Below are 14503 nucleotides of genomic sequence, written 5' to 3'. Positions count from 1 at the left end.
CCGGTTCCCGAAGTAATCTATGAAAGTCATAAGTCTCTGTTAAAGTATGGGAGTTACGATCACCTCAGAGCTACGATTGTTTTATGGCACGGACCCAGGTCGTAAGAGCTGACTTGTTGGATGGTGACTTTGTGCATAGCGTGTCATCATACCCTGATGGTATGGATCATTTCTCATTATATTGTTTACTCTCCAGGGAGCTGAGAATGAAAAGTAAGTGCACACTGATCCATTGGTAATAATAGTGTAGCGCCATGAGCATTTACTTGAGTGGAATGGCACATTATAAATGGACTTGATTTCCGCATCATGTTTAGTCATCAAATTTGAAAGGTGTCTCAAAGAAGTCATGTTTAGTTATTATCATCATGACAGAAGATTCTGCTGTTCCCTGTAAACAACATGAGAGAGGACAAGCTGTCAAGTTGGATCTAAAACGCGAAATCACCTCAAAGCGAATGTGAATCGCCTGTCTGTAAGGCAACATGGGTACAGCTGTTTCTCCTTTTGTTTCATAACTGTAATTTATGTTTTGAAAATCCAAAACACTGACTGTTTTATTGTGCTGTTAGACCAAGTAGAGTACAACTTTTATGGGACCCGTGAAGATTCCGGGGTAGAATAGGTCTTCATCAACCCATGCTTGCATTAAAAGGTGACTATGCTTGTCGTCAAAGGCGACTAAAGGGATCGGGTGGTCAGGCTTGCTGACTTGGTTGATGCATGTCATCGATCCCAATTGCGTGGATCGAAGCTCATGATATTTATCACTGGATTGTCTGGTCTAGACACGATTATTTACAAATCGCTGTCATATAGCTGGATTCTTGCTGAGTGTGACGTTAAACAACAAACCAAACAAACAACAACTTTTATGAGATTTTAGCATGATTATGATTAACAGTAACATAATAATTTACTCAAAGCAGTTTTTTATGCACAAGTTACGTTAATCATTTGAGATAAAAAGTTTGACTTGTCTTACTTTTACGATAAATGTTTTTAGTTGCTTTATGCTGTACAAATACCCAATGAGGACCCTCCGGTTGTTGTGGGAGAAAGTGATGCTGCATGTCCTAGATAGTAACAAGCTTGCTGAAATCTTAATGAGCAAAGATGAGGCAGGCTGAATTATGGATGTCAGCTTTTTTATTCTTTCTTCACTGTGACATTTCAGTACAAATGGTCGTACCTTGGTCAGAAAGTGATGAAGGTACGAGCATCTGGACCGTAACATTGCACTGAAAGAGAAAAGCAACTGCATTCTGTAAGTCAACCCTGTCTGCAATGATACCACAGCTTCAAGATGTCAAGAACCTGGTACCGATATTCCGTGAGAGCAGGCTGTTCTTATGGTTTGGTTGCCTGCTGATATTAAACAATGCGATAGTTATCAAACTGTTAACGCAAATATTCTAGAAACCATACATTAGTGAGTGGTAATTTACTCCGGAGGACCAAGAGGAACATTTCACATCCACAGACATAATATTTATGTATATCCCATTGTTCCAACAATATAATCATTATAAATTGAATATTTTTACTTCACATATAAATATGAAGTGAAATGAACATGATGATATATATGATATATATATATATATATATGTAGGTAGGTAGGTAGGTAGGTAGGTAGGTAGGTAGGTAGGTAGGTAGGTAGGTAGGTAGGTAGGTAAAGTAAAATTATTCCATTTATTAACATTATATTGACAGTCCTATATTTACCTTTAGAATATTTATGAAAATCCACCTAGCTCGAAGCTTCTATGAGCAATAAATGATAATGAAGACAAAATTGTTCATAAATCACATCCTTCTTATTTCTTTGTGAAGGCATCAGTTTGTGGATGCTACTGATGCTATTGAGTGGGAGCAATGTTCTTGATAATAACGTATGATTGGTCGTAGTTTCATCCATACTATGGTATCAGATGCACCATGATATAGAGCCATAGATTTTCTATGTTATCTATATGTATTTGTGCCAAATTGAATTCTATGACAGCGTATCATTTAGACTGTTTGTTCATAAATACCCTCATGGTTAGGGATGTAACTGAGTAGGATAATTCCTTTATTGGGTATTTTGATGTATGCATGTGAGAATAATATAGCATTCATCTCGGGATATATTTATCAGATGTGTATAGAAACTTACCAACCCTTATCCCTTAGCAGTTATAGAGATTTTCAAGCTCCCATGTAGTTTGTTATAGGGCTAAATCGTAATTATTCAGCTATTTTTACATTTACACAAAACATGTACAATACATCAACCTTTACTATACACCTTAAATAATAATGCATAATAAAATGTGTTCGATCAAAATCTGACAAACAGAAACGTAATGGATATTACAATGTGAAAATGTATTTACAGATATATGAAAGTTCATGGTTGCCATGTACTACCTGTTATGTTCTAAGACATTAATTTGCAGTGATTGCATTCATGCTGGTCTTCACGTGGGGTGGGGGTGTGGGGATGGGTGGTGGCAGTGTGGGGATGGCATGTGTGGGGGTGGTGAGGTGTGTGTATGTGGGGGTGCTGTATATTGTTTCACTGCTTCATCACATTTTTTCTGAAAGGAGAAGCCACGCAATTCTTTTGGGGGGTCACACTGTTTATGTCCATGTTAACCCAACAGATGCTGGTCGTATCGCAGGGATTCCAGGTTAGAATAGGTCCCCAGCATCCTATGCTGGTCGTACCGTGAGGATTACAGGTTAGAGTAGGTCCCCAGTTTCCTATGCTGGTTGTACTGTGGGGATTCTGGGTTAAAATAGATCCCCAGCATCCTATGCTAGTCGTACCATGGGGATTCCAGTTCAGAATTGATCCCCAGCATCTTATGCTGGTCCTACCATGAGGATTCTGGATAAGAATAGGTCTCCAGCATTCCATGCTGGTTGTACAGTGAGGATTCCAGGTTAGAATAGGTCCCCAGCATTCAATGCTGATGGTATTGTGGGGATTCTGGGCTAGAATAGGTCTCCAGCATCCTATGCTAGTTGTACTGTGAGGATTCTGGGCTAGAATAGGTCCCCAGCATCCTATGCTGGTTGTACCATGAGGATTCTGGGCTAGAATAGGTCCCCAGCATCCTATGCTGGTTGGACTGTGGGGATTTCAGGTTAGAATAGGTCCCCAGCATCCTATGCTGGTTGTACTGTGGGGATTCCAGGTTAGAATAGGTCCCCAGCATCCTATGCTGGTTGGACTGTGGGGATTCCAGGTTAGAATAGGTCCCCAGCATCCTATGCTGGTTGGACTGTGGGGATTCTGGGTTAGAATAGGTCTCCACCATCCTATGCAGGTTGGACTGTGAGGATTCTGGGTTAGAATAGGTCCCCAGCATCCTATGCAGGTTGGACTGTGAGGATTCTGGGTTAGAATAGGTCTCCAGCATCCTATGCTGGTTGTACCGTGAGGATTCTGGGCTAGAATAGGTCCCCAGCATCCTATGCTGGTTGGACTGTGGGGATTCCAGGTTAGAATAGGTCCCCAGCATCCTATGCTGGTTGGACTGTGGGGATTCCAGGTTAGAATAGGTCCCCAGCATCCTATGCTGGTTGGACTGTGGGGATTCCAGGTTAGAATAGGTCCCCAGCATCCTATGCTGGTTGGACTGTGGGGATTCCAGGTTAGAATAGGTCCCCAGCATCCTATGCAGGTTGGACTGTGGGGATTCCAGGTTAGAATAGGTCCCCAGCATCCTATGCTGGTTGGACTGTGGGGATTCCAGGTTAGAATAGGTCCCCAGCATCCTATGCTGGTTGTACTGTGGGGATTCCAGGTTAGAATAGGTCCCCAGCATCCTATGCAGGTTGTACTGTGGGGATTCCAGGTTAGAATTGGTCCCCAGCATCCTATGCAGGTTGGACTGTGGGGATTCCAGGTTAGAATAGGTCCCCAGCATCCTATGCTGGTTGGACTGTGGGGATTCCAGGTTAGAATAGGTCCCCAGCATCCTATGCTGGTTGGACTGTGGGGATTCCAGGTTAGAATTGGTCCCCAGCATCCTATGCTGATGGTATTGTGGGGATTCTGGGCTAGAATAGGTCTCCAGCATCCTATGCTAGTTGTACTGTGAGGATTCTGGGTTAGAATAGGTCCCCAGCATCCTATGCTGATTGTAGGAGGTGATTAAATGGATCAGGTGGTCAGAATTGGTTACTTGGAGGATTGCTTATCATTGTACCCGATGGCATGGATCCTTGCTCACAATGTCGTTCATTGGATCATCTGGTCCAGATTATTTACAGGCAGCTGTTATACAGCTGGAATATTGATGTGTGTGGCATCAAACAACAAACATTTAGTGATAGAAAGAGCAAATCACAGCTGCTTAATACATAATCCTGACAAGAACATTAACAAGCTCTGCTGTATCCTGGATGCACAGATTAAATCAATGACTTTAATTTAAGAAGTTGGTTTGTGAATGGTGAAGAATGTGACTATAGCAGATCTACAGACTCCTGGTACTGACGTGTTTATAGTGTGAAAAGTTCATCCAATATTCACAGCCTAATCATGAGATCTGTATGTCCTGCGTGCATAGCCCTGATTGAGTAACATTACAGTCTCATAGACTCACACCAAGTCTCTTTGCTTAGTGTTTTTTTCTGTTGATCTGCCCAACAAGGCTTAGCACGTCCTGGAGCAAAGCAGGCAGGATCATCCAAGAGTGATTGTCATCACAGTTGGTTGTTTAAAAAAAAAGTCTATTAGTCTAAAGTCAGATGTCTCGTAATGAATAATGAACCAGGGATGCTGAGGTTAAAGGGAAAATCTTGACATGTTTGTTTAGGATGCCTCGCAGATTAGCTCTCAGTGTTTCAATGTGTTAGATTATTAACGAACAATATAAGGATGGATAAATGTTATTTGTGGTCTGGAAGGAAGTACCTTTCAGGCTTAATTGTGTTTTTCTGGGATGGAAAATGGTTGTGTTTTTCTGGGATGGAAAATGGTTGTGTTTTTCTGGGATTGAAAATGGTTTGTCAGGGATAGGAACGTAACATTTTTAGTCTACTAGTTCTTATAATGATAACATATAGCAAAACTCTTAAACATGGCAAACTTATATGAGTCCTTATGACACCTTAAACTATAGGGCTAGTGCCAGTTTCTATCGTTGATTGAGTGTTGCTGGAAATGGTTATCCTTGTCATTAAGTCTTAGGTGACTTGATCCATTGAATGGTCAGACGCGGTGACTTGATTAATTGTGTGTCATTATACCCCTATGTATTGGATGTTGCTCATAATATCAATCACTGGTTGGTCTGGTCCATGCATGATATTTTCAGGCCGCCATCATACAGCTGGAATACTGCTGAGTGACGCTTTAAGCAATTTGTTCATTTCAGCAAAAGTTCTCAATTATTATGGGACTGGATTTAGAATAACACAAGTTTGAAGGCCTCCAACTTTCAGGGTAAAAATAATTTGTTGGTCTCTGATATGGTTAAAGAAGGGGAGTAAAGCACCACTGTGTGGCGGTTGTATACATGTCAGCCTCTCCTGTAGAGAGAGCTCAGACACACGGCTGTTGTAATCAAATTGCTGACAGTTGGAATTGGACAGTTAAAAGTAATTCAAATTGAGTGAAATTGCACTTTCGTTAATGTTAGTTTATTTTAAAAAACAGTGTTTGTGTTTTGGATATCCTATCTGTAAGTATGTTAAGGTGTTTGGGGGTTCAATCTATACAACAACTGCCAGTGTCTCTCTCCAGTGCAAGGAAGGTGGTGCACTGCCCTTAGGTGTCACAGTTTGTAGTGCACAGTTGCATCCCTTAGCCATGTCAGAATCCGCTGTCATTTAGATCAAGATTTGCCTGTCAGCACCACACATGCTTATATGTTTCACTAGAGTGAGTGTTTAAGTTTTCCACTCATTTTATGTTGATACACTGTGATGTAACTGATATATTTAAGCAAATTCACTCACTCATTCACTCACACCACGCCACGCCACGCCACGCCACGCCACGCTACGCCATGCCATGCTGCACCGCACATCACACACCGCAAGACACATGCTGCTTCAGTGGCAGCCATTTATGCCAGTGCCAAGCACATTTACTGATCTCCACCCACTAACGAAACATTAAAAGTGCAGTGGCACATATACCACTTGTATTTTTGCATTTTACATAATTTTGATAGATAGCAGCCGCAGGTTTTATTGATTCTTTATGTAGAGAGATAAATGAGAGCAATCATGGTCTATTGACTGTTATTGTGCAATTTGAATGGGCATAGGGATGTTGTGACAACATACATTAATTTGGCATCACATATTTCTGGTGTTATTTTCATTGTGGCGCCAGTACTAAAAAGAAATAGCTGAGGGAAGGGCTCCTGTTCAGTTGGGTAAAACAATACTCCCTCACTCACTCATGTCACTCCTCCTGTATTACAAAATATTATGCACTTGATCACTCCCAAACATCTAGATCAATGTATTCCACTTATGGGTGATAAGGATCCATAATTCTTACAGGTACCCATGGTTACAGGTTCCCTGATATTCTGATGCTATCTCATTTCATTATAACGCTTGATGACATTTACGTTCACCATGGTCACGTGCCCTGTATACCATGGACAAGTAGCACCATCACATTCTTCTATTAATAATTCATGGCATATTTGTCTGGTGTGTTTTATTTAGTTAGTATCACACTCTCATACACTATACTCTCAGTACAAGTTTATTGATGCTCGCATTAAAACAGATGTTGAGGACTTACTTGTCAGTTATGAAATGATGTTTTCCTCACAGCAGATATTGATTAGCTACCTGACAAGGCTGGAGTGACTATTGAACTAGCTTGCCCTTGTGTAGGTATGTGTTGTGTAATTATTAAGGTTGGCCAATACAAGCTTCATGGAATGATTCGGGCGATGGGCTAGCAGAGTGGCTCAAGTGTTTGCTCATCACACTGAAGGCCCGGGTTCGATTCCCTACTCGGGTACATTATGTGACACCTATTTCTGTTGTCCCTCGCTGTGATGTTGCTGAAAAAATTCTGAAAGCTGATTAAAACCAAAGTCCATTAAAGAGTGTTTGATTCATATCATATCATGTCACATGTAATTTTGGAAGCAAGATTGAAGTGATGCAGGTTTCTCATGTATACTACCATGTGTCACAAGGAGTAAAGGTGTGGTGTTGACCAAGGATCATAGTCAGGGTGAACCCACAACTAGCATATCCTGGTACAACTAAGGGAAGCAACCACACAGTGCAAGTTGTATCTTAGACCACATTGCTACTCATGCCCCTGTCACAGAATATGATCATGAAATGGTTACTACCCAGGGAGGGGTTGAAAACTTGAAACATGCATCCTCTACTCTTCAGCAACCTATGCTTGCCGTAAGAGACGACCATGCTTGTCGGCGACTAACGGGATCGGGTGGTCAGGCTCGCTGACTTGGTTGATGCATGTCATCGATCCCAACTGCTGAGATTGATACTCATGATGTCAATCACTGGATTTTCTGGTCCAGAGTCGATTATTTACAGACCGTCATCATTATACACACCTTAATTTGGTCAATGGTGAAAGTTTAAGATAGGCTGAAAGGCTACAACAGTCCACTTTAAAACATAAAATGATTTTGGACATAAATTCCCTTTCAGTGATTTGTAACAAACACTAGAGGTGCTGTCTTGGTGGAACTCTCCCATTTTAGCCTGTCAATTCTCTTTCTAGCCTCCTTAGCTTGAGATGCTTAAACACAACACTGATGATGGGCCTTGAAATACCCAACGAGCTGCTATCTGGACTGAATGTCTACCATTTTAGACACAGAATCTCCATTCTACTGACGTCACAGAGCAGACAACTTCTTAGTAGGGGTATTGACCACAACATGTCATCACTTGATTATTCTGGTTATAATTGAACATGCTATTTAAGGAACTGCCATTGAGACTGTGTCAGATGGATGAATCTAAGAATACCACATAGATAAGGAAACATGACCCTCCATATCATGAGACTGTCACCTGGTCTTGTTTTATTTCGGTAATTCTAATTTCTACTTTGGCTATCAAGTTGATCATAGCAGTGAATATGGGCTTGATTTATCTGCCAGCAATGCTCATTCAACTGTGAAACATTAGTTTCAACAAATCTAATATATATTGAATTCTATACAACATTTTGGGGTCCGTAGATATATGTGCTGTTGGTTAATTTTGAATACAACATGTAATTTGTGCCCAATACTTATGTAAGGGCTGGCTATAAAAATTGATAATCAGAATTATCACCGAACGGAAGAAATATTAACGATTATTGATGTGAAATTGTTGTCATTGATCATAATATAATAACTTACAAACTATTGTGATGTAAAAAAGTTTAGATTTACCGAAACAGACTTGTTAATGTCACTCATGTCAATTGTCCACAAAATAATCCATGCATAAATGTGTCATTGCTCACCAGTGGTGTGAAATATGTAGATTTCATTCAAGTCTGTCTTGCATATTTGCTTGAAGAGACTTCTCCGATATTTATCGATTGATCGCCATTTATTAAGCGATCATCGATCTCTATGATCTATATCAATAGCCAGCCCTACCTGACACATGTTTGTTCCTGGTCTGTTTATCATGAGAACCATATTTCATATCTAATTCAAGTGGCATTTGTTGCAAGGCCGTGTTACAGTATCGGACAACACGTTAAGAAAGCTAGAGGCGATGATTGGTGCCTGCGTCAGTATCAGCCCAACCCCACATCGATACCAAGGCCTGATTATCCACGGTGTTATTCATGTTCATATGGTGTCCAGCTAAAGCCATGTGTACTCGAGGTAAACATTCCTTGTGAAGATACAGTAGAATGTCCCAAAACCTACTCCTTTCATGAGCCACATTCGATTACTAATTCCAGGCATGTATTAGTTTGTGGAGTTGTGTGTTGTGTTTAGTTGATCAGTGAATGCCATGGTTTGAAGCAAGAGCTGGTGTGAAGGAAGGGGGAAAAGATTCTATTGTGGAGGCCTTTTTGTCAGTGCATTATTACACACAGTGGAATGTTACAGATATCATACATTCATGGACAAGCTTCCTGAATTTAGTTCTACATTACTTGACAATGCGGCAAATGTTGTGCTATTTTGAATCAGTCGTGCAGTCTTTGCTAGGATGTCGAAACATTTACTTAAATTATCCTGCATTTCAATAGGTATGGTTTACGTGGTAATGGGGAAAAGCGGTTAACAATTAACATGGGATAGATAGTATGGAAATGTGTATTGATGTTCTTTGAATTGATTATTGTTATACAGAGGCAGTGGCCTGTGTAGTTTGTATCATTATACAGAGGCAGGGCTCTTGACAGAGCAGGAAGGGGCCCTGCATGTGGATGAAAGAACTGTGTAACTTGTATGACCTGTCGAGTACAATGGTAAAGATAGGTCAAACCAAATGCAAATAGCCAGTGTGGAATTATTATGAATATTTTTGCTGTAAAACGCTGTGCAGGAACTAGTTAGTGTCTTGTTGTTAGCCTTTACAGGAGACTGTTACCATGCAAGTCTAGTTATGTCATCATCATGATAATAAGGAAGTTTAAACTCTGAAACACTGATTTGCGTACAAGCTAATGTCACCAGTTTAAACACATGACACATTCATAAACAATTAACAATTGTAAAATAGAAACAAATTATAATCATGTTACATAAAATATATTTACTTTTTGCTAGAGATAAATGGTATCAGGATATTCTCATAATTTTATCAACTTTTGCTGGGACTTTTGTTTACATTATAACCAAATTTGAAATATATCTGAAGGAATTTTAGATGAGAATATGTCCTAAAAAATGAGCAGATCTGAAACCATGGATATTACTGGTTATTGTAAGTTTTGCAGCAATATTTGATGCCTTTCATAATGGTTTCTAGTCTTACATAATTTATGAGTAGATTGTTGAGCTAGACAGGACGTAGGCATCTTTATGGAGTGAGTATCAGAGGTAATACTTACAACAGGCATGAGGATGAACTGGCAACAGAAGCCTATGACGAGGGACACAGGGTATTTCAGCTGTCTCTTCAGGCTCTCTGTATCAGTCACACAGCCTATGCCAAAACTTATAAGGATGGCCACAGCAGCAGCCGAGCTATTAAACACAATATCGGCAAGACGTTGTTCACGTTTGACGGAGACACTGATGGCTTGGACATAGTGGGCCTCTGGTACATCCATGCTGTTGTGATACGTGTTGAGCATCGCGACAGACATCGTCACACGCCCAACATGCATAGCCTCTATGGTGAAGTTATGTTCTCGGTCAGCTTCCACGGACATGACAGCGTATCTTTCCTCCTGCTCCATATCCACCGACTTGTCATACAGACTGTCCACCACTGGCCGGGCTATATTGTCATTGTCCGAGATTATCACAAATGCATAAGAAGTGATATTTTCCTGGCTACCAGAGCCAGGCTCGAGCGGAGAGCAGTTGAAATAGACGCTCTGTCGTGAATTCACTTTCAGATTATTGATCACTGGTGGATTGAAATAGACGAGGAACGTCTCATTCTGGGGTGCGCTGAGCTGCACCTTGTGGGATCCACCATTGATTTTCTCAATACTCAATAGAATCATCATGATACTTTCTATGTAAATCTGACACTTTAAGTTCATGTTTCAAATGCGGATACCTGCTCTCAGCTTTATTGGAATCAGATGGAATGTAGGTACTGATTGCAATGAGCTTCTCTGTCTTGGCCCCGTGTCATTTGTTATGGTTTTTTCTCAGTGTTACCCTCCTGTCCACCCCACTGTGGTCACAATAGGCATGATCCAGAAGGATTTCTCATTGATTTGTCTTAATGGTGCTTCTTGGGCAGTTCCTCCACACAGCTTCTAGACTGTGCAAGACATAGACGAAATTCAAGCTATGGACAGAAGATTCCAATGTCACAATCTCCCATTCACAGTTCACCTACATGCTGGTGCATGGCCGGCATGGGTTAAATGGAGCCACTTCCTCTGCCGTGCAGGGTAGACAGATCACTATTGCAGCACTGTGAGGAAACACTGCGACACCACTAAGTGTAAAGTGACAAAATGGCTGTAATGCATTATGAAATGTGTGATACTTGCAGATTTGTCCCAAGGCTTTTTATCACCTACCATATCCTGTTTGATGACTAGTTGGGCAATATCGCAGTAATTGTAATTTGCAATTCTCTTGAGATTCACATCTGACAACAATTTTTCAGTGTTAACTGTCCATATTTTTCACCATGAATAATCCTGGACTTTTCAAAATCATGTCAGAAATCCAAGATGCCACTCTGTTTTTATGGTCCCCAAGGAATGATGTTGGCTTGCAATGCAGCTGCAGTTTGTCAAATTTCAGACTCTGTGTCTTTATCCTTGTGGTGTGGGCTGCCTTAGCTTCTTAACTTCATTGGAGGTTATCAATCTGATGACTTGTTCTCTAAATAAGTCTGAACTTTACAAAATCAACATACCCTTTGTGATCTGTCATGCGTCCCACAAGACGTGATAGCGTTGTCCGTTTAAAACACAGTTCGAAACAGATGGAAAAACTAACCTTTCTCTTCAAACCAGCTTGAACGACAGCATTGCTTAATCAAAATGTAAATTGTGCAAATAGCATTCTGGTTTATAAACACATGGGAATTGAATATCAAAAAAAAAATATACTTGTTTCAAAGTTTACTCATGAATATGTATTCTTCAAATGGCAATAACATGTCAGATATTTGAAAATGATATTGGCTTCAGTATTCCTTAGGGTATCAGTATGGCATAGTATGCATTGTATTATCATATAATTTAACAGTGTGAGTTATTTAGGAGCAACAGAAATAGTATTATTTTGTGACTCCAAGCATACAGTAGTCGGATGGTGGGACTGACCCTGGGTGAGCAGGACCTGGACAGACTGTGATTACAACTTGATATAGAAAGTTACATGTGTTCCTCTTGTTCCTCCTCAGAGGCCTGTTTGCCTGTCCGAGCTGTCAATAAGCTGGCAATGAGATATCCCAGAATGTTCACAATCACTAAGCTTTTCTTGTTGAGGACCAGCTTGGGAATTTTCCTCCAGTTGTGATGTTTGGTCGCTGGTGTGTTGCAGCCATTGTACTTTCCCTGTGCAGATATATTTGATAGAGTGATATACAATCACAACTTCTACATCTGTGATCCAGAATTAATCCATATGGAACAAAGTGCCTTGTGTTTATTCCAATGTGTTGATAGATTAAACACCACAAGTAGATTTACATTAACTGGTGGCTGCTAACCCTGGGAGCTCCATCATTGTGAGCTGATACAGAATTTATTTAGCAAGGCACAAACACTGAGTGGGTTGTTCAGCTGTTGATTACATTGAAACAATGTAGGTTTACATTTTTGTTGCGCTTCAGGCAATCTGACATGTTCACATCTGACTCTGAATAGTATGTTGTTTGACTGTTGGTATTCCAGTAGTTTCACTAAGTAGAATGCAATATTAGTTCCACAATATCTGACAATAATCACAGGTAGCTCAAAGAAACCAATAGTAGCTTCAATCTCCTGAACAAATAGTGGTTTCAATCCTCAGACACTAATAGTAGCTTCAATCTCCTGAACAAGTAGTGGTTTCAATCCTCAGACACCAATAGTAGCTTCAATCTCCTGAACAAGTAGTGGTTTCAATCTTCCAACACCAATAGTAGCTTCGATCTCCTGAAACAAATGATAGCTTCAATCCTCAGACACCAATAGTAGTTTCAATCTCCTGAAACAAATAGTACCTTTAATCCTCTGATATAAATAGTAGCTTTGATATTTTGATAACAATAGTAGCTTCAGTCCTTGTGGCACATGTGGTTCACCGAAATGTATTACACTGCCACCAGGGATGGTGATTCTCTGACTGCATGTATTCCACTGTTGTTGTAGCCAGGGTTCACCACACTAAAAACACAAACACTAGCTGACATCCCACAGTCTGTACACATGTCGCACTAGTTTTACCTATGGATTTTTTACTCCTATATCTGCTTTACTTATCTTCAATCAATATCAGCTGTACATATCAGACACCAAATAATCTGTACACTTCCGACACCAGTATTGTTGCCAACTCACCATATGGCAGACCCCTCCCCTGACACCATTGTTGTTGGCTAGGGATACAGCATGTGTCAGGTACCTCTGCACCTCGATCACTGGACTGCTGGCTGCGACACAATATGACCTGTACCTTTAAGATTCAAACACAGGCCTTGTTGACTACCAGGCTTGTGGGCTGGGGATACAATAGGACTGTGCATCTGCACCTGACTCAGTACTTCTTCACTACCAGTCTTGTGGGCGGGGATATGATGACTTGTTGACTTCAGACAGAGTTGTTGACTACAACAGAGTTGTCCCCTGTACAGTGTAGAGGGTCATCTCCAGCAGGCTATGTAGCCAGGCCGTATGTCAGGTACCTTGTCATCTGATGATAAGAAGCAGCTCTACCCTCATGCAGACACTACTCATCTGACATAATCGATCCTGTTGACAATAAGCAGGCAACTCCTCTATCACTAATATTGTTAACAGTACATGTGCAGATGACGTATTTGACACACTCTTGTTGACAATAAGCAGGTAACTCCTCTATCACTTATATTGTTGACAATACATGTGCAGATGACGTATCTGACACAATCCTGTTGACAATAAGAAGGTAACTCCTCTATCCTCAATGTAGTTGACAATATGTGCAGTTCCTTCTGTGACACAATTCTGTTGACAACACACTGTCAACACACCCAGATGACTACAAGTCACTCTCCATGACACACAACACACTGTCAACACACCCAGATGACTACAAGTCACTCTCCATGACTGCACACTTTGAGGATGACCTTCCTTCCACAGTCTCTGTTCCTATCATCACATGTTAAACTGAGAGACACGTGTGGACTGGAGGTAGTCTCTCCTGATTACCAGCCTCCTGGGGGAGTGATTAGTCACACTGAACAATACATAGCCACCTTGTCAGCTTGGATCTTCTCTTCACTTAGAATTCACAAAACGAGTAGGCTCTCCCTGGAGGACCATTAGTTGGTGATGATGTCCCCTCCTGAAAAGTACCAACCATATACATGAATATCTTTTGAAAGGCTTTCTTACACTGCTAATAATAAACTTGATGAAAGGGCTTTTGCGTTGCACTCCCTAGATTCCTAATTGAATTGTATGACCTAGCTATATATAATATTATGTAGATGATTTCTCAGTGAATTTGAGCTGTCCCAGTGGTTTTGATAATGCTGTCATAATCTGCATTGTTTTACAATTATTATGACAACAGAATTCTGAATAGTGTCAAGATCCTCTTCCGCGCATTGTTTGGTCTGTCGTGAATATTTACAATCAGTAAACCTTGATTTTTTTTGTTGGACTACACTTACATGGAATTCATGACAATGGGGGATT

General features: G+C 40.6%; 2 protein-coding genes across 3 annotated transcripts in view; one reads left to right on the top strand and one right to left on the bottom strand.

Moving 5' to 3' along the window:
- The window catches only part of LOC124138770 (trafficking protein particle complex subunit 13-like), a 190914-nt gene that overhangs the window by 66128 nt on the left and 110283 nt on the right, over window positions 1–14503 (top strand). The gene's annotated exons all lie outside the window — the stretch shown is intronic.
- The window catches only part of LOC124138769 (sodium/bile acid cotransporter 5-like), a 64341-nt gene that overhangs the window by 38697 nt on the left and 11141 nt on the right, over window positions 1–14503 (bottom strand). The window contains exons 2-3 of one of the 2 annotated variants that reach the window (XM_046505620.2): window positions 13160–14147; window positions 10028–12754 (exon numbers count right to left, since the gene is read on the bottom strand). In XM_046505620.2, coding sequence (XP_046361576.2) covers window positions 10028–10690 — 663 coding nt within the window. In that variant the 5' untranslated portion in view covers window positions 10691–12754; window positions 13160–14147. Of the gene's footprint in view, window positions 1–10027; window positions 14148–14503 lie in introns of both variants that reach the window. The other variant, XM_048399713.1, reaches the window with a different exon arrangement.

Source organism: Haliotis rufescens, unplaced genomic scaffold, assembly GCF_023055435.1.
Source record: "Haliotis rufescens isolate VD_foot unplaced genomic scaffold, xgHalRufe1.0.p SCAF_2, whole genome shotgun sequence".
NCBI lineage: Eukaryota > Metazoa > Mollusca > Gastropoda > Lepetellida > Haliotidae > Haliotis > Haliotis rufescens.
The sequence above is the reverse complement of the archived record's forward strand: the minus strand, read 5'-3'. Positions and strand labels throughout refer to the sequence as shown.